The 20,772-nt window shown below is 38.5% G+C and overlaps 1 protein-coding gene across 3 annotated transcripts; it reads left to right on the forward strand.

Annotated features, from left to right (window-relative positions):
- Positions 1–3,322: 3,322 nt before the first annotated feature.
- On the forward strand, positions 3,323–20,467 carry ccm2 (CCM2 scaffold protein). Of its 3 annotated transcripts, none has more exons than XM_053614000.1 (10): positions 3,323–4,475; positions 13,237–13,413; positions 14,065–14,148; positions 14,284–14,464; positions 14,651–14,781; positions 16,523–16,664; positions 17,390–17,444; positions 17,587–17,731; positions 17,882–18,020; positions 18,871–20,467. In XM_053614000.1, exons 1-10 carry the CDS (start codon positions 4,446–4,448, stop codon positions 19,155–19,157), a joined length of 1,371 nt encoding a protein of 456 aa, XP_053469975.1. In that variant the 5' UTR covers positions 3,323–4,445; the 3' UTR covers positions 19,158–20,467. The 3 variants fall into 3 exon arrangements, with proteins under 3 accessions (XP_053469975.1, XP_053469974.1, XP_053469977.1); XM_053613999.1 differs by having other exon boundaries at positions 3,324–4,475; positions 14,281–14,464; XM_053614002.1 differs by lacking the exon at positions 3,323–4,475 and adding an exon at positions 11,938–12,551 and having other exon boundaries at positions 14,281–14,464.
- The last annotated feature ends 305 nt before the right edge of the window (positions 20,468–20,772 follow it).

Raw genomic sequence — 20,772 nt, forward strand, 5'->3', positions numbered from 1 at the left:
CTCAGCAGCTTAATAGGTATTTCTACTAATAATAATAACATAGGATGCCAAGGTTCACTGCAAAAATGGAGACATGGGCTACTACAAACCCCTTTGTGCCTGCTGTGATTTCAGAAGCAGACTTCAGACTGGTTGTAGTGGATGGGGTGATGGGTTTTTTTTTTGCCAAAGATGGAAAAGAATGAGTGGACACACAATAATGTGTATGTCTTTGCACACACATTTCTATTCCACTGATCTTCGGGTCAGTTGTCCAACATTTCGGCTCCATGCTTGGTTGCTGCTTTGACCCGTACACCCTTCTCATGAGATTAAGATTGGGTATATTCTGATGCAAATATTTTATCCCAAGACAGCAGCCTGAAAATCATTCGTACCAGAATCTAACAATTTCATCATGCTCTTTCAAACTCTCTTGCTTTTGTTGTATTGAGAAGAATAATTAGCTTTAGAAAAAAGAAGAAAAAAAAAACAGCCCAGCAAGTTTAAGCTATAGAGTAGATCCAGTAGCATTTGTGTGAATTGTGTAATATAGCCGGCTAAGCCCGATAAACCCAGAGGCCAACGGCTATTCTAGGTGCTTGGCACAGTGTCGCACTGCTGTTTGCTGGGATATTCCCTGATTCATGATGGTGTGAATGATTAAATAAATGTGGTGGTTGGATGAGTTGGCTGCCTGGCACCCCCTGCTGTGTTCACACTCCACATACAGACTCCGCTACTACAGTATTTACACTCTTTCATGAGAGAGATACACATTTAACCAGGTGCAAATACACTGTGATTCCTTCTCCCCTCGCTCACTGCTATATCTGAAAGAATTTATATGGCAAGTTTGCATGAGGACTAAGTTGGCAAATGGAAATATGTTCATATATTTAGATTACTGCCTTACAAGACAATAGATGAGAGATGAAGAGCTGTGTAATCAACAGACACTCAAATCCTTCACCACATAAAAGTACACAGAAAAGAGTGGCCAACAACAGTCCTGTATTAACAGATACTTTGTGGTGCCTTGTTTCACTGGGTGCTTCTCTCTAGCCATGGCAGCCAGTACAGCAAACAACAATGCCAGTGTCTCTTTCTCCTTTCATATTACACTCTGTACTGTAACCAAGTTTAACCTAAATGAAAACTGCATCGAATGGGCACGACGTGCTGACATTCCTAACCTTAAGAGGCTTCGTCTTTGCAAGTCTAAATTACCAGAGCGATACGAATGCAAGGCAATACTTAACATCTGCTTGAATATTTGGTGATATGTTCTCCCAATATGAGCAGATATACTGACAGCCTCTGTATGATTTTGGTCAAATTGGATTTAATATGGGATTAGAATGTCCATTATTCAACAGGGTTCACTTAAGTGATACACAGTTGTGAAGATGTTTAGCAATTAATTTGATGTATTTCTGTCTATGCCTTCCTCTGTCTTGCAAGATGAATGATCTGTAGTGCCAACAAGTTACTTTTTTCTGTCTGTTGTTTGTCTTGTGAACCAAAATGTCTAGCCAAATGGATAATTGCCTGCAAAAACGTATGTAGGAACAATACGAGTAGGAGAATTATGTTGTATGTAGACAAGGTGTTGACTGGGTTAACTGTGGAAACCCGTATCAAGGACGGTATAGGAAGCTTCAAAGGCATTCTCGAAAGGCATATAGTGCTGAATTCACCCACAGACTGCCTTGACATCAGCCGGCTTCCTAGCATGTCCACAGAATGCCTCGTGCAGTGACGCGTCCAATACGTTGCATGTTAGCTTTCTTGAGTGCGGTGTTTCACTCATTCCCTGGGTTCCTTCAAAGCATTGCCAAGTAGTGGCTCATTGCGCCAAGTTCAGTTTCAACCTGTACAGTTGTGCCATCTGTAATAAAACAGAGCCAAATGTCCTTTAGACAAAGTAAATTAAAAAAAGAAAAACAAATGGTGCAATTAAGCTCGTCGACCTGGTGCTTACAGACGACTTCTAAAGGTGCTACCACAGAATGTGGACTGCAGGACTCCGTGTCGCGGCTCTCAGAGCAAGGCAGCCATCTGAAGGATCTGCTCCTTTAATCTCACACACTCTTTAACTCTGGAAGAACAAGCACCTCAACACAGTTTACAGCTGAACTTCAGTCTCTTATTCGATGGCACTTATTATTTCTCAACATGCACAAAGAAGCAACAGCGGAGCAAGAATTCAAGTCATTTCATCTGGGTTTTTTTTTTATAAACTTACCTTGTTTTGTGTCTGCACTAGGGTTTCCCTTCTGAGTGAGAAAAGATACAAATCCATCAATTCGAAACATTCATCCAGAGGCATAACAATAATGCTGATAAAAGGAATCGCTGACAAAAAGAAAAAGCAGACGGTGATTGCTGTGTTGTATATTCCTGTCATCTCTATGTCCAGAACCTGTGTGTATCTTTTTTTTGTTTTGTTGTTATTGTTATTGTAGGTCTGGCTGTAATATTTTGTTGGAAATTGATCTTATCAATGGCTATGGTTGTGAGATGAAATGCTGCTGAATTTTAGAACTGTTATCAATGCTGTGAGAGACTGGTTCGAATAATACTGATTACATTTTAGATTGTGTTAAACTGTTAATGTATTTGATGAGTATGTAACCATATCCCAGAATTACATGGGGTATATAAGAGCATTGATAAAATTATTCAGCAAACTATTTGCTACTGTGTGTAGCATTTTCCTTCTCTGGCTATAATATTTACTTATGTTGAAAACATAAAGAGAGGTTTATTTGATGTTGTCAAATATAAATGAAAGTCAACTGTTTCACTGGATCCCCATTATTTGAAAACAAATCTGATGTCCAGTATTGTATAATGCCCTATGTTTTAGGGAATAACATTAATGATGTTAATAACACATGGTGCTACAGTTGTTTTTGTATACTTTAATTTTTAGATGAAAAAAAAGGAATACTACAACAGAAGAGAAGAACAAAAAACTTGTCAAGCTTTACTGTCAATCATTAGATGAGACCTTTCCGTTAAGACACAAAAAGGAATATACAGCTTGAACGTGTGTGTGTGCAAATATACCATATGATGTATACTGTATACACATGCACAGTTTGCCCAATGACAGATCAAAAGTGGTTATATACAGATGTATATGTACAGATGTTTATGTGAATGTACTGATATGATAGAGATAGACGTCCCAGAGTAACATATTGTTGTTTAATAAAGAATTATTACATTCTATAATTCACTCTATCATGACATTTCTTGTTATTTTTATAAATAGAACAATAAGACATACTATACATGTAATAAATAAATAAATAAATAAATAAATAAATAGATTATTTGGGATTGCAATTGTCCTGGTTCTTAAAGTGGGGTTCAGAGATCCCCAAGGGCCCATCAGGCATAGCCAGTTGCTCTGTGATTTTCTTTATTCATTTTCTTTCTTTCTTTCTTATTTTTGTTGCACTGTTGGAAATCACAATCTACCATTAAATAAGTTTTTATATAAAGTTATTATATTTATTATTGACCTGAGGACCTCTTACAGCTATTAGTGACTACTAATTACAAATTTACAAATTACTAATGTACTAATTAATATTTACTACTAATTACCAGTAACTATCACTAATTTACATTGTCACTTGAATTGAATGAGTTTAATAACTGCAAAACAATTAGGTCTATAAATGATGTCAACTTGATTTTAACTATAGTTTCAATAAAAAGCATGTATTTTTTTCATGTGTGAGCATAACATTCAGTAGTAGTAGTAAAAAAAAACTATTAAGGAGACTTGAATAGTTTAGAATTGAATATAATTGAACAGTTGGATTATGTTTATAAAATAAATCTATACTCCAGGAATTTTTGCAAAAGCTAATGGGATCCCTGACTGGAGAAAAAGGAGAAAGAGAGAGAGAGAGAGAGACATAGCCTGCTATAGGCCACTATAGAGTGCAAAAGCTTCAGTTTGTTATCAATTTATATCATCAACTTGCTATGAAAATAGAAAACAAAATAAATTACATACTAGTCTAAATTCCAGTCATACTGGAACATGTCCACTATCCATCCTGTAGCTGTAAACTTTCCAGTCCTCGCAAAGCATTCTGGGTAAAGCGTCCTACGCCCAAAATGGCGGCACGATTGAAAAGTTTGCTGCTGTTTTTGTTCTAGTTTGAAGTTTAGTTTATTTTTGTTACTTTGTCTGCTTTAGTTACACAAGTACCTGCCCTGAAGTGAAGAAAGAAGAGAAAGTTTTCTTCTAATATTGCCACAAATAAGTGATAGAGCTGCGGTTTTATTCCTGCTTGTAGAGTTTCCGAGCGGGGATCACTGCTCACATTAACCTTCCTGGGACACAGAGAGAGACACCACTGCTTACTGGAGCAGCGCGATTTTCAAGCTCCGCTAGTCTCCTCTATCCAATTAAACATGAATAGCACTTGTACATAGAGATGGGGGATGATGAAAAGAAAATTAAAAAGGTAAGTTCTGTGCCTGTCTATCAGACTTTGTGTCATGTTTTAACGGTGTAGCTAAAGACTACTTCTCTACAGGAGCAGGCTAGCTAGCCTCCTAGCTTAGCCACAGAGCTAGCGAGTTCCCTAACGCTGCGTTTAAGCCAGTGTAAGACTGTTGGACTGTGTTATTATGGTTGGTATTCATATTAATATATTCTCGCAGTGTGTCCTTACGAATAGTGGTTTTGAAGTCTTATTATAATATAAAAAAACAGCACTTCCAGGGCAGGGGACTTCTCACACAGAGACACTTTTAAGTGTAAAATAAACTCTAACCACTCCCTCTGAATATAAAGCAACTTCTCAGGTATTAGGCTCATTATTTAACTGTAGAATGATATTTTGGCTATTTATTTGTTTTTATTATTTCTGAACTTTCCACGGACACTAAACAATAGGTCCAGGTATTTATAGGCCTATTTGTTTTTAAGGCACTGAGGTAAAGTCACTGAAATCAACCCATTCAATTCAAGTTGACTGACAATACACAGAGACAGATTGTGCACATGAACACAGGAATAAACCACTACAGGGCACGCTGTTCTAGATAAATAATCAACAGTGCAGTGGCCTGACATAAAGCAGGGTTACTGTTAACACCCCAGCATTAATTGTTTTCCAATAATGGCACTTCCTGAAGTTGCCCATGATTTACATTTTAAAAAAATAAAAATGTATTAAAGTGTAATGCTTTGTATTTGTTTATAGTTAACATTTAATGATATGGAATACCTGTGAAACAAGTTAGTTCCAGTTATAAACGCTATCTCCCTCACCAGCCTGTGTTTCATTCTCTCTCCCTCTTGCTGTTAATAAGATAAAACCGAAGCTTGACATGTTACTGAGAAAGTGCAAAACCCGTCGTTCTGAAGACCTCTGACTCTTTCCATAAACGTCTCCTTTCTGAAAGCTTCACCGTATCAACAATTACAAGTGATTTTAATCTGGTTATATGGAGCATCCTTTATACTAGTTCCTGTGTAAGTAAAAAAAAAAAAAAAAAAAAATCTCACATTAAAACGAGTGCTTTAATATAAACCTGTGATTTGCCTTACAGCCGGAAGTACTGTACTTTCTGTAACTGCTGTTACCGAAAATTAATCAACACCTTCTGACTAATTATAATCGAGCATTTAGTACATCGCCCTTGCAGTATAATGACACTTTTCCACAGCACAGTACGGCTCAACTCGACTCTGCTCACGTTTTTCGGGGCTTTCCACTGTGGATGGTACCTGGTACTTTTTTTAGTACCACCTCGGTCGAGGTTCCGAGCAAGCCGAGCCGATACTAAATGTGAGCCACGTACTGAGGGAGTAGGGAATTCTCCTTAACGAGTGGTTCTGTATTTTGCCTGAATAAATGTAATTTAATACATACTTTGCGTATGGTAATAAATTATTAATTGAAAATTATGTATCATTTATCTCATTATAGATTACAACAAAGGTTTCTGTCTTAGATTTTCACATCTCGCTTGTTACCGATTTCCAAACCGGCGTTTATCGAAGTCACTCTAGTCGCGGCTGAATCTAACTTGGTCATATCGAGCATTACGTAGGATCTAGAGCGCCGTTATTTTACACTCTTAATAAGGTCTATGTTCAGTGAACAGGAAAGGCGTTTGGAATACGGCCTTTGCATGTATTTGTACAGCGTATCGATAATACAACATTATTCCTGCGTGAAGCCGAGTGGAAGATGGCGCCCACGTTGAGATGGCACTAAACTGCAGTGGAAAAGCAAGCTCAGAAAAGTAAGTCGAGCTGTACCCTGCAGTGAAAAAGTGGCTTAAGTAATCTTAAAGCACATTGTTTTGCAAAACAGAAGTTGACAGTTTGCTAAGGTATTACGTTTTCCCAGAAGACAGAGCCAGATATCATTTATTGTACTGAAAAATGGAAAGTAAAGTTAATTTATTATTAGTATATCATTAAATACTCGTCATTTCTCTATTATATTGTTTCTTTCATTTTAATCTGTACTTTAACACACCCTCATAATGTAATGATTGTTAATAGATGTAAACCTGAGCATGTAACAGTGCTAGTTTAATATCCTGTTGTAAGATTTTCATATCCTGCTGCAAATTTGTAAGACCTTATTTTGTAATCATGCTGCGCTGCAAGGGAATCTTGTAAAAGACGAGTTGCCCCACTTCATTCGGTCGTGTCGCATGTCAGCCCTGCCTTGTAGACTTTCCCTCGGCATACACAAGGGAGAATAAAGGGCAGGGTTTGCTAAAGACTCAGACAGGATATGACTCTCCCGTGACTGCCTACTCAGGAGCCAGGGAAGGAATCTCCTTGGCTTTGTTTCTTTTTCTTGTTAATCTGGAAAACAATAACACTCCCTCAGCTGAGCCATCATTGTAGGGGTTTCTCAGGGTGTTTACAGACCATGTTGAGGAAATGACTGCCATTTGCTCCGTCAGCAGGTGTGGCAGGCGGCTGGAAGTGCTTATTATTATTTATTTATTTGTTTGTTTGTTTTTATTTTTTCAGTGTTCAGTGGCCATTCCTAAATCCATTATTTGGGTTCAGTTGTTCAAACATTGTACACTGTAATAATTGCACAGATCATTAGGTGACAGGAGATTGTGTTGTTTTAATTGTTCATCTTCGGAGCATGTTGTGGAAATTCTTTAGTGGTTGTGATTTGATCCCATATGTTGCTACATTTCCCTTTAGAAATAGGCAGTTAGGGTGGGATGTGTCGAGGGCTTGACTTCTTTCCTATGTCAGGGACCAGCATTCAGCATGCATCAACATGGAGGAAACATATGACTTTAACAGTTATTCATTGGTATAAAAATAAAGATGGCGCACAACCTTTAGGTGATCGCACAAATTGTGAAATTTTATTGACATGGATTTTTATTTTATTTTATAGTTGATATTTCCTTTACTTACCTAACAACACATGCATGTTGTTCTGTAAAACATCTAAGTCGTTTATTTTTGTACAGAATGTAATACACTACTGAGGCAGTTGGAGGCAGCAGAAGCACTACTTGTTTCTTTTCATCATGTAATACTCTGTGTGGGACGCTTTGATTTGGTTCACTTATTACAAATTAGACCTGCAACAACCAATTGATAAAATCGGTAATAATCGATGATGAAAATCGTTGTCAACGAATCTCATTATCGATTAGTTAGTCTGTGCGTGGCACATTTACTCATTACGTTACTTCTGTTCTGTAAACACGCTTCCGAGAGTAAATACTAAAGTTGTGTCCCAAATGACGTACTCTACACTTACACTGTGCACTGAGTACTCTACCGTCTAGTCAGTGTTTCTCAACCGGGGGTCCACTGACCACTAGGGATCCGCGGACCCTCGGTTGAGAAACACTGCCTAGACGGTAGTGGTAGCAGGGGGTCCGTAGGAAAGTTTTAAAAATGTTTAAATAATATTATTTATTTTTTTCCTAAATGTATCAAAACATATTCAAATGAGCTGTTTTAAAATTAATCAATTTGGTTACTCACGTGCATTCACAAAGATCATGTTAGCTGAGCTGACGGTCGTTCGTTGATGGATTTATTTTAAATTTATTTACAAATGAAATGATCATTTGCAAAAAAAACCTTTGAGTGGTAGAGAAGTTCAAGTGGTGCATTGATGGATAAAATAAACAAAAGATAATTCAGACAGTCAAATTAAATGTCACACCATTAATAAAATGTAATTGAACCAGGTATTTGAACCAATCCCTGGGGAATGACAGGTTCAACCAGGGATTGCTAGGACTGTAGAATTCAGGGTTTTTTTGTGCATCCATTAAAAGAAATATGTATGTATGTATGTATGTATGTATGTGTGTGTGTGTGTGTGTGTGTGTGTGTGTGTGTGTATGTGTGTATATATATATATATATATATATATATATATATATATATATATATATATATATATATATATATATATATATAAAATTAGTATTTATGTATTACTTTTTATAGATGCAAAAAAAGCACTGAATTAAACTACAGTCCTAAATGAGTAATTCTGGTGTGTGTCTGGGGTTCTTTTCAGTCTTATATAATTGAACAAACAGTTTTGTAAAGTTTTAGTCTTACGGTTATATTTGTAACACTCAGTTTGTGAATTTTATTTTAGATAAATGTACAAATGGTACTGAAAGTTTGCCCCCCAATCCGATTAATCGAAAATAAAGAATTGGCCAGCTAATCGATTATGAAAATAAGCACCACAGTTATAACTATAACAGCAGCTCTCACTGCAAGAAAAATCACGGGTTTATAGTAATGCACTCTTTTTTTTTTTTTTTTGCCAATAATGTCATTGTATATACTAACAATGAATTCACAGCAACTTCTATACTAGCTGCTCCATATAATCTAAAACGAATAATAAACAACGTCATTTACCAGTGGAAAAATATAATTATTGATGGTGAAGATTTCTGTAAAGAATTGCTTAAATAATATTTATGGAAGGAGTCTCTGGTGTCAGCACTTAATGTGATGCAAACATTGTCTGCCATGGGAGAGACTTCAGAATGGAGAACTTTGCACTTTCCTATGCTGTGTGTGTGTGTTTTCCCCAAGAAAAAAAACAAGAGAACTTGGTGAGAGAACGACTGTTTACCTCCTAAAATATAAGTGATTATAGGAACCACTGTTACCCTCACCAGATTAAGCAGAAGGAAAATGAATGAATGAATGACTGAGTGTGTTTCATGGACATTCCACAACATTAAATGTACTTATAAACAGATTAAAAGTAGGACGTGTCGTTCTTTAACTACTAAATAAGGTACTCAGATCATGCTGTAACGGGAAAATAATCAGCTCAAACAGAATAAAGAGCAACTGCGGTTTTCGTCAGACTGCATTAATCCAGCCTGTCGTTGATTATTTTCCTATAAGAGCAGGCCTCGTTATGTTTTAATCTATACTTTATTTATTTATTTATTTATTGCAGTCAACATTCATACTTTACATAAGATGATTAAATTTAGCCTGTTTACCACTGCGACACTGATCATGATAAACTGCTTGCTATAGATGAGTTAAATGAGACTTCACGATTATAATTTAAGTTGGTTAGTTTTATTGGAACGAGGAATAATCATTTGTCAGTTTCTTCTTCTTTTTTTTTTTAATGCTGTGTGTGATTGCCAAGGGAAGACCTGGTGAAATTGTGACGTGACGAAACTTTCCACTATATATACGTATCTATCCAACAGCTTGATCAAAGCCTGACATTCACTGTGTGGGGAAATCATGCTTAGATAGGAAGGGTTTAGAGATTGTTAGACAGACTGACTGTTTTTACCACCGCGTTTGTTAAACAGGCTCCTTATCCAACATGATCTTAGCAGCAAGCCTAAGCAAGATTTAAAAAGTACATAAAAACATTTCCCTGCACAAATATGGTATTATTATTGTTGTTGCTTTTTAAAGCAAAAATAATGTTCAGTGCAGTTTCATCCATCCAAGCTGTTATTGCCATGCAAACTGGTGTGTCCTTCTGCAATACAGATTTTAACATATATGTTTTAAAATATAATGTCTTCGAGATACTACAAAAAGCAAAACCGAGTGTCCACAGTTATAACACTGCTCCCCGCCTACACACACGCATGGGACCCACTTCTTAAAGTGCATTTTTCAAATCTGCAGAACTCAAGGGTGTACCTACTCATTAATTAGTCCATAAAATCTTACTCTACCCTCTGATTAACAATAAAAAGCTGATACTTTGCAGTGTGTTGGTTATACATGTGAAATAATGGTCAAGCCAGCAAGGTGATGCTTATTTGCATTGATAAATAAAGCACACATCCCGGTATTAATAGTTTTGTGCGTGCTGTGTATGTAGTTAAAGTGTAAATTGGTTGTTCATCTCCTTTTGTCCTGATGACTTTTCATCTCTCGAGTTCACAACATGCATCATAAAGCAAGCAACAGTGCTGTCGGACCGTCACGCTGCCTCAGTCAGTGAAAAACCCGTCTCACTGTTCATGCTAGATGATTGGAACTGGTAATACACTGCCAAACAACTCAGAAGTTGATCAGATTCACTTGACACAGTGCAACTGTGACTGTAGTGATTAATAGCATTAAAGAATATAGATGAATTGTTAGTCTGCATGACGGGAATGATATCCTAGGTTATAAAGTGGACACCTGAGCATCACACCTGTATGTGGTTCGTCCCCACAACATTGGAAACACACAGTTGTATAGGATGTGTTTGTATGCTGTAGCATTACGAGTTCCAGCATGACAATGCCGCTGTGCACAAAGAGAGCTCCATGAAGACATGGTTTGCCAAGATTGAGGTGGAAGAACTCTGGTCTCCTGCACAGATCCCTGACTTCAACCCCACTGAACACCTTTAGGATGAACTAGAACACTGACTGCACCCCAGATATCCTCACCCTACACCAGTGTCTAATCTTTGGCTGAATGAACAAACCCTCAGAGCCATGCTCCAAAATCTAGTGGAAAGCCTTCCCAGAAGAGTGGAGGTTGTTATAACATCAAAGAGGGGAATAAATCAGGAATGGGATGTTCAGCAAGCACGTTTGGGTGTGATGGTCAGGTGTCCACAAACTTTTAGCCACGTAGTGTATATTCATTAACACTAGAAAGGTGCAGCTTCAGGTAAGTCGTAGATGGAAAGTTAATGGAAAGTATTTAATTGGACGCAAAGTTACTATTTACCTCAGATTGCAGGGAGGACGAGTCATCAAAATCTTTTCAGTTTTTATACTTAATACTGTCTTCCAAGAAATGACAAAGCGTAAAAAATTTATATGTATTAAATGAAATAATTTCCTTGTACTGTGTACCGCAGGATGTTTGTATGTAATGACACAATACAGGTAAAAGACTCATTTTATCACGAGGGACGGCGTTATGCTAATGCTAGCCAATCATATCACCACAAGGTGGCACTATTGTCGCAACACAGTGTGGGGAGCTTGCACAGAAACCAGCACTGTAAACTCATCGCACAAGTTTCCTTAGAAATAATGAAGCTGTTCTATTAAAACACTTTGAATGTGTAATGTCTGAGGGATTGCATAGAATCTACAAAGTTTATTTTTGCCTGTTCCCATAAAGTTTAATTGGTTCTGTATCTCTACAGTATATGCTGATCTAAACATCAGGCACTATCCAAGGGTAAATTCCTAACCAGATTTCAGACTTCTCATTAACAGATAAGAGTTAGCTATTTTTAAGATAGAAGACACATTTTGATGTGGTTTTAAAAAAAAAAAATTTTCAGACTGACTGATCATATTGACTGACTGACTGAATAAACAGCCAGTTTTACAAGCGATGCATTACGATTCGAGTCGAGGCTTGAAGTGGGTTTATTTCTCTTAGTATAGTTTACCTGTAGTGTCTCATGTTCTCATGTTACAGGTAGAAGCAAACATGTGAAATGTTGATGCTCCTGTAGTGTTTTAGCGCTGTGCTTTTTAAATAATTAAATTAGTTACGAGACCAGTGAGCAGAACGTACGTTACTGAAGAGGTAAAAGGTATTTTTGTTTGAACCAGGGAATGATGTAATAATGTGTAAATGTTAGGGTGTATCCCACAGGCTTGAGTGTTTGTTGTTGTTTTTGCTATTCTAGAGAAGATTGGCTTTGAGAGTTCTTTCTATTTGAGATTGGATTTGGATTTATTTTGCTGTCTAGTCATTAACAGAAACAGCTAGAGGGGATAAAGGCAATTTCATGTACCTTTTTAAGTTTCATCACAGGAAGCTGTGGTCACCCATCTTCCTTTTCGCACACGTTGCAGCACAGTTGAGTGTATGAGCGGTTCCGTTAGTGTGTTTTTGTGCGGTGGGGTGTGCTGCCTTTTGCTGCTTTGGTGGCTCTCGTGTCTCTCGTGTCTCTCGTGTCGTTCGTCTTGTGCCACGTGCCACCTGTTGTGAGTGTAACACCCGCAAGTGTGTTTGTAAAGGAGCATTGTGTTGAAGACCACCCGAAACGACAGTTACTCTTCTCCTTTTGTGTGTGCTCTATAGAGAAATCATGGAGACAGAGGTAGGTTTACCGGAAGCATTTTATTTCTACTGTTGGAAGAAGTTCTACCAATGTAAGGTTTTCTGCAAATTTGAAAAGGTGCTTTTTGATTAGCATGCACTTCTTAAAGCTTGGAAAATGAGGAAGGGAAAATGTGCACAACTCTTTACCACAGAGAAAATATGCAGCTTTTTGCAGCAGTTTTGAGGTTCATAATCCTTTGCTAATATGTCTAGTTTCCTAAAAAAAACGTTGGAATAGCTGATATTTTCTCATGCGTCCATGGTATGTTTCTTAAACAGGACATGTTGGATACTGTGGGGCTACTGTGCATTTGTGTTCTGTAAGAATAGTCCATCCATCTTGTTTTTGCTGGCGCAAGATAATAGGTGTAAGAAAAGACTGGAGTCAGCATGTAACTTTGTCTTTGTCTGTTTGTCTGTCTGAGGCTAAATTAGCTTCAAACTGCCTTCATTAGAAAAGCGTATGCTTCTGGTCACCATGGATACAGTTTCCACAGCAGCTCAGGGGATCAGTTGTGTTTAGTAGAAGTGTTACTAACTAAACGTCCGCGTAGCACCAGAGTCATTTCCCTGTCATTTAAACTATCTCGTGTCACGATTGTGACTTCCAGAGCACCGTTTGTAGAAATTCTGCTTTGCGCTTTCCTCACTGTCCCCTTACTCTGTCTTTCCCATCGGCACAGCCAGGTATCGTGTCCCCGTTTAAGCGTGTGTTTCTGAAGGGCGAGAAAGGGAGAGATAAGAAAGCTCAGGAGAAGTGCACTGAACGACGGGCTCTTCACACCTTTGCACTCTCTGTCCCCGACCACCGTATCGACCCAGACATCCTGCTCAACGATTACATCGAGAAAGAGGTCAAGGTGAGAATAGCCTCCATGGAGGCACAACATAAGAGGTACACGGTGTAGGACTTGCCTATCCTTGGTCCATCTCTGCTCTTATGTAAATAGTGTCAAAGGATATGAAGCAGCACAGTGTGCTAGTGATCTGAATCGGGGGTTCTCAAACATTTTGCATCCAGGGACAAACATTCCACACATATGGTCATTAGAGATTTGTTTTATGAAATATTCATATATCAGGCTCATAATTCAAATGTGTACAATAATCTGAAATCATTTTTGGAGCCATAACGGTGCAGTTTGACATTCATTATAGGCCTACTTGTTTATCAGTTATTAAGGCTTGGAGTAAATCCAGTTAATTCAAGTGAGCAGTGAAACAGGCTTATAGCTGTTAGAACTTAATAATAAGAACAGCTTTGGTAAAGATGGGTTGTTTTTCCATTGCTGTAACATCAACAACAACAACAAAAATCAATCAATCACAGACCCACTGGCTATACTTTATGGTCCCGACCTAGAAAACCACAGATCCTCATAGTATTTAGTTATCTAGCTTGTTTGTCGATTAATGACTAAGCTCAGAAAATAACTTACTGTTTTCTTTTTATTCTTTACACTCATGACCTTGTATTGACTTTTCTGTGTATGTGTTTTGTCATATTGTAGTATCTGGGGCAGCTGACCTCAGTCCCAGGATACCTTAATCCCTCCAGTCGCACTGAGGTTTTGCAGCTGATTGACAAAGCCAGGGTGAGATGACTACAAACACACAAGTGTGTGATTTTCATTTTTTGTTCATAATCAGTCAGAGAACTAATTGAATATGTGGTGGTGTTTTTTTTGTTTGTTTGTTTGTTTTTTTTCTTCTCTTTCTTCTCCCAGAAGTCTCACCAGCTGGCAGGTCAGCTGACATCGGAACAAGATGCCGTGGTCAGCCTGTCTGCGTACAACATCAAGCTGGTGTGGCGTGATGGAGAGGACATCATCCTGAGAGTACCCATCCATGACATCGCTGCCGTTTCCTACATTCGAGATGACTCCCTGCACCTGGTGATTTTGAAGACAGGTATGCTCACGTGCTCGACTCTCTTAGCATGATGATCCTGTTTGAATGCTGTCTTTGTACACCCGAAGCAGTGTATTAAATCACATTATTAATACGTTTCATCTGTTTTTAAAAAAATAAACCGGAATCAAATTACGAGTTTGTCGTCATTAGTAATCGTGTGTGTGTGTGTGTGTGTGTGTGTAGCCCAAGAGCCTGGAGGCTCACCTTGTCCCAGCACATGTCCGGAGCTGTCGAAGTCACCTACTCTGAGCTCTTTATCTGAGAGTGGAGCTATGGATGTCTGCTGCCTGCTCGTGCTGGCCGTCGAGAACAAGGTCACTAATCTGTTCCAACTCAAATACTACCATTTACTAGTTAGAAGACCTGATCATTTGTAGCACTGCGGTCTGTTGTGCCTTTAGGAAGCCTAGGCTGTACGACAGTACCATAGTAATACTGTGAAAAATCTTTTATCATGGGTATTCAGAGCTTTTATAACACTGGCAGAGTGACTCTGTTCCTCACAGAAACTTGAAGGACTTTAAGATGTTTTTAGAGGTGTAATAAAAATATTAATTTAATCCTTCAGCAGTTTAAAAGGACAGTAATTGAAACTTAATGAGTTTTTGTTAATCATTTAGACTCGAACAAAACAAAAGCTGTGCATTAGAATAGCTAGTTGCGAATTTAACGTGTGAAAAAATTGGAATATTGTATAAAACAATTGCGAATAAAGCATCAGTTCCTTACCATGTGTTTAATAGAACAAAAATCATCATTTCCAGGGAATCTGGTGCAAAGCATCAAAACAAGTGAAAGTTGTTGCAACCGGGGAAGCCACTGTGGCTCTTTTTTACAGTATAATAAGTGACTCGCACTTCAGAGCACGCAGATGAAAGACATCAGAAACTTCAAGTTATCATGTGATCGGAGACGGACGCCTGATATTTAGGAGCTGAATCGTGTAAGACAGTTTTGGGAGGTAATTAAAGCAAATCATTTTGATGATGGACTTTGGCTCAGGCATTTCAGAATGGCACAAACAACACTTGAGATGCTGTGCAATGAGATTGGCCCACTGGTTAGTCCAGTTCTGCCGACCCAACGTGCCCCAGTTCCCACAGAAAAAATTTTTGGAACCAGTTATCCAATCAAATTATTTATCGAGGCAAAGTTATGCAAATTTTTAGATTCGCATCGAAGCATTTATTCTGTAAATGTGTTTCCATTCTAGATAATGCACATGCCTTCTTATCAGAAAAAATATTTTGTAGATTTTATTCACATCTGTTATTTCCATCAAGCCTTTTGTTTTTTGTTTGTTTTTTATGCGATATCCCTCCCAAAAAAAGCTAATGTAACAAAATTAAACATGGGTAATTCAAAAACTTTCACTGGTCTCAGCAAAATTTTAGGCACAACTACACACAAAAACACATGAAGCTTAGGCCAAAAATAACCCAGACGTTGGAAAATGGCGATACAAATGTTCCTCATTTTCCACGCCTGTGCACAGATTTAAAACTAGCTCAATTTGGCATAAACACTACAACGCTGCTGGTGTGCTAGTATGCAAGCGTATGTGCTTGTGAAAAACTGTATGAAGGAGAAGCTTTTTCTAAACCCTCATAGCCTCATTTGAATGTAGATGAACAGGAAGCTAGATTTTCAGAGGAGGGAGGGGGTCTTGGTTATGTTTAAGGATTTATTGTGCCTCACCTAATATAAGTGGTATTTTATGATGTATAACCTGCTTTATGCCGAGTGTTGTGTGTATTGTACAATACTCGGACAATTGATTTAAGAGCTTATTGAATATGATGCCGTACGCTGTATATTTCTACCCCTAATATTTTTTTTCACCAAGTATTTAATTTTCCTTCCTTTGTCAAATCATGTATTTTTGTACATGTTAAATGAAGTTAGAATTGAATCTATAGCTTATAAAGAAATGCAGCACTACAGTTTTGCTAGAATTCAATTGCAGTTTAATACATTTCTCTAATTGTTTGCAAAATGTTGTCTTGGATATAGTCAGGACTTTATGGATGGTCTCTGCTGGTTGTATTGTTTCAGGCAGCAGCAGAGGAGCTCTGTCTGCTCCTCAGTCAGGTCTTCCAGATAGTCTACACAGAATCTACTATCGACTTCCTGGACAGGACTATCGACTTTCTTGACGGAGCTACAACGCCCACTCGGCACCTCTCCCTCTACAGCGGTGAGTGGAAACGGTGACTGCGTGGTGGTGATCACAGCAACACACACGGAACAAGTAGATGGAAGACCTTTTAATGTTTGTTCTTGGAAGTCAATCCACATTCTAGGACTCGTTAGACCTTATGTAATCAGTCACTCTGAAAATAATATTTAATTGGTTTGAACTGAAATGTTTAACTTTTCACTTACTCTTTAACTTCTTGCGGACTGAAACCATTCACTCAGAGGGGTATTCAGTTTTAGCCTTGGATATATGTTGCGAAACAGATCTGACAGTGAACAGATCTGACTTGTTTGTTTGTCGTTTTTTGCACACAGCTGCATACCTTGTAGTTGTTATAATAACAATGCCGGTTTCCAAAGGTTGTGTAGTGCTGTCCAGAGTGGTTACCAATGTAGAAATTATGCTTTACATAACAGCAAAAAAAGGACACATTTGCTCAAGATATCAAGAAGTGCCATACACAGAATTACAGGGAAAACATGAAATCCAATCCAGCTTGTCACTTTCCCCATTTGCCACATAAAAATCTGCCTTCTTAAATCAGAGCTCCAAAAAAAAAAAAAAAAAAAAATCAGGTTTGAGCAAAATTTTGACATTTATTATTCAGCATATGTATTGAGTGGGTTGATAATTGAAGAACTTGTGGTAGCAAAAGGGGAGTACTAAATAACACATGCTGTAAGTCATTAATCACAAGGCTTGTGTGTTATTTTATTCTCAAGACGACTCCTCAAGCAAGGATGTTAAAGAGCCATTTGAAGGAGGCCCAGGCACATTGTAAGTATTTACTTGATTTCAGTATGTGTTAATCAGGTTTTTATTTTTGTGATTGCAGTGAATTCTTGTTAATTAACTTGACAACCTAGCCAGCACTGGTTGCATAGAATGCTATGATGGTAATCTTTTTGGCCAATCGCAGCTTGTTTCAGAGCTCATTAGAGGCGGCAGGACATTCTCCATGTTCATCGCCATCATCCACACCAGCATCGCCACAGGACAAAACAGCCAGCGAGAGTGAACTAAGCACAACAGCAGCAGAATTACTCCAGGACTACATGACAACGGTGTGTGTGCACGTGCATTTTTTTTAATAATTCAGTTTTGAATGATTGTCCATAGTCCAGTACATAGTCTTTGATTTGTTTCTTCAGTGAATCTTGAAAAATAAGTGCTGAACTCCGACTCTGTTTTTTTATTTTTATTTGTGTGTCTAGTTAAGAACAAAATTGTCCTCTCAGGAGATTCAGCAGTTTGCCACACACTTGCACGAGTACAGAAATGGTGCCTCCATCCACGAGTTCTGTATCAACCTGAGACAGCTCTACGGAGACAGCAGGAAGTTCCTCCTACTCGGTGAGCGCAGTTTCCTGTGACGAAACAGCAAGTTGCAGTTTTAAACAGGAACCATATATGAACCACTTAGTTGAAGGCCATGGAAAAAAGTGAAACCATATGCAGGCCCTTCCAGTCTGCATTTTTAGAGCCTTCATGGCTGATGCTTGCCTTCATAAGCTTTTTCTCTATGGCTTATGCATGTCTTCTGTCATCCTTGTTGATGTATTGGCACAGACTATTGCTCAAAAAGTTATTGAATTGCCCTTGTCTCTTACTCTGTTAGCACACTATGCTATATGGCCTAAAGATTTGAGGACATCACACCCATATAGGCTTTTTGAACCTCCCATTCCAGATGTAGACTGTTGTAATAACCTACACTCTTCTGCGAAGGTTTGTCCATATTGGAGTGAGGAGGTCTGGGGCGCAGTTAGTGTTCCAGTTCATCCTAAATGTGTTCAGTGGGGTTGAGGTCAGGGCTCTGTGCAGGACACCCGAGTTCGTTTACTCCAACCTGGGCAAACCATGTCTACATGGAGCTCGCTGTGTGCACAGGGGCATCGTAATGCTGGAACAGGTTTGCACCTCTTAGTTCAAGTGAAGGGAAATTGTAATGCTACAGTATACAAAGACATTTGTGTGCTTTGTGGCAACAATTTGGGGAAAAGTCACATATGGATGTGATGGTCAGATGGTCCACAAACCTTCGGCCATATAGTGTACGAAATATTCCTGGGCCATTTTAGTAGCTTGTTGAGTATGAAATAATTATTTCTACAGAGATTATTTATCATGGTATAAAATGACATGTTCAGTGGTACTTTACTGCTTTATAATTAGCCTACTAATTTTTCTGGTTCTTTGGCAGGCCTTAGGCCCTTCATCCCAGAGAAGGACAGTCAGCACTTTGAGAACTTCCTTGAAACCATTGGCGTGAAGGATGGCCGCGGCATCATTACCGACAGCTTTGGCCGCTACAGACGCACAGCCAGTTCAGCTTCTGACTCGACCACCAATGGCAATGGGGCAGCAGGAGGGTCAGATGAAGGAACAGTGTCCTCTGAGGGTGACGAGTGGGACCGCATGATATCAGACATCAGCAATGACATTGAGGCGTTAGGGTGCAGTATGGACCAGGACGGTGTGTCACCCTGACAGCAATCCTTTCTCAGTGTGCTTTAGCCAATCACCACTTGATATACTGACTGTTACATAGTTCACTGGTCCATGTCACTTTGTCAAATGATGCTGGAATGTCAATACTATGCCACCTCAGTTTAATCCTGGCTCTTATGTATTGCTGTGACCACATTTCAGTCATTCACCTGGATGATGGTGCTTTTTGAGACACTTGAAGTGCATGCAGACCTTCTGTAACTGTGCGTGGCACAGATGATGCTTTCATGAGAGTTTATTGGCAGTATCTGCTATCGGTCATGACACAGTAGCTTTTTAGGCTGATCTGCGACCAGCGTTTAGGTTTCTTTTATGAAGGCGTTAGATTGAAACTCCATTTTAAATCTCAAGCGTTCACATTTAAGATTAATGCAAAAATTTTGCGATACCATTGGCGTCAAGCGGGGATACCGGGACTGATGAGACGCAAAACGAAGTGGAATAGCTATATTTTTATGAAGCACATTTGAAATGATTCATGTTAGTGGATTGTGAGGTAAGTCATATGCATGGATTTCACAGGGAAATCAAGGCAGTCATTCGGGTACCTTCAGTATCAAATGCAGATTCTTGAAAAGACAGTTCTTTTTTACAGCATGAGCAAGGGGATTAGAAAAGATCAGGGTTTCCGGGGAGGTGTTTTTACTTGCCAATATTAGCAGCAGTTTGACAGCTGATTCTCAACTGCTAGGTTTATTTTAAGATTAGTAAACCGAGTGTCTGCCTGAACTGGTAAGTAGAGCCAAGGTGTGTTCTCGGACACATTTTGAGTTTCACTTAACAGTTGTATGGATCAGTGGTTTCCTGTGTATTGTCACTTATGACAGTTTTTCTTTTCCAGTTTAGCTTAACTTCCGATCCATCAAGTGTGTTTATTTCTCTCTTTGTATTAACTGTTTGATGTGTTATTCTTATTTGTATTGCATAACTTTTAAACACATTTTACTATTACGTTTTTACAACTAGTGCCGGTTGTAATTACCCCATGATTTGCAATGCACCAGGTAGAGAAGGTAGCTCTATATATTTGTTGGTTTGGGCTGACAACTTTGGAGTCTTTAGATATTTGACAAAGCCAGTTAGCTGGCTGATGGTGTTCAGTGTTTTGTTACACTGCAGAGCAAATATGTCTTGTTATACAGTATGTTGTAGCCTTCTATGAGTTTTTGGTAGCCTGACATTGTGCCTTGCAGAACAACTGCTTATTTTATCATCCAACAGGGATGTAAGAATCATTCTGTAATCTGTTCAGATTGTGACCAAGGAGTTGTATTAAATATTAAGTTTAGTATTCAGAGTTTTGTGAATGTGCTGTAGGTTGTTGTTTGGATATTCCTGTTCTGGTCCAACCTGCAACCATCAACGTCTTTCCTAATAAGTCCAGCATATGAAAATACATGTCAAAAATCACTTTTCTACTTTGATTTAAGGCAACCTGCATTGTAATAGCAAGATGTTTCAGGATGAGCATGTCACTGTTCTGCACTTAGTACTGCTCTTCAGTTCGACACCACACTTAATCCAGTATATCTAGTATATATGGCAGCTGGGGAAAACACTTCACATAGTTAAAATTGCCTTTTTTAATTTTTAT

The sequence above is a fragment of the Ictalurus furcatus genome, chromosome 25 (assembly GCF_023375685.1).
Source record: "Ictalurus furcatus strain D&B chromosome 25, Billie_1.0, whole genome shotgun sequence".
Taxonomy (NCBI): domain Eukaryota; kingdom Metazoa; phylum Chordata; class Actinopteri; order Siluriformes; family Ictaluridae; genus Ictalurus; species Ictalurus furcatus.

Coding starts and splice junctions, on each gene's coding strand:
- ccm2 (XM_053613999.1), top strand. CDS start 4,446: ATGGGGGATGATGAAAAGAAAATTAAAAAG. Junction 4,476..13,236: donor ATGAAAAGAAAATTAAAAAG/GTAAGTTCTGTG, acceptor CCATCGGCACAG/CCAGGTATCGTGTCCCCGTT. Junction 14,465..14,650: donor CCTGGTGATTTTGAAGACAG/GTATGCTCACGT, acceptor GTGTGTGTGTAG/CCCAAGAGCCTGGAGGCTCA.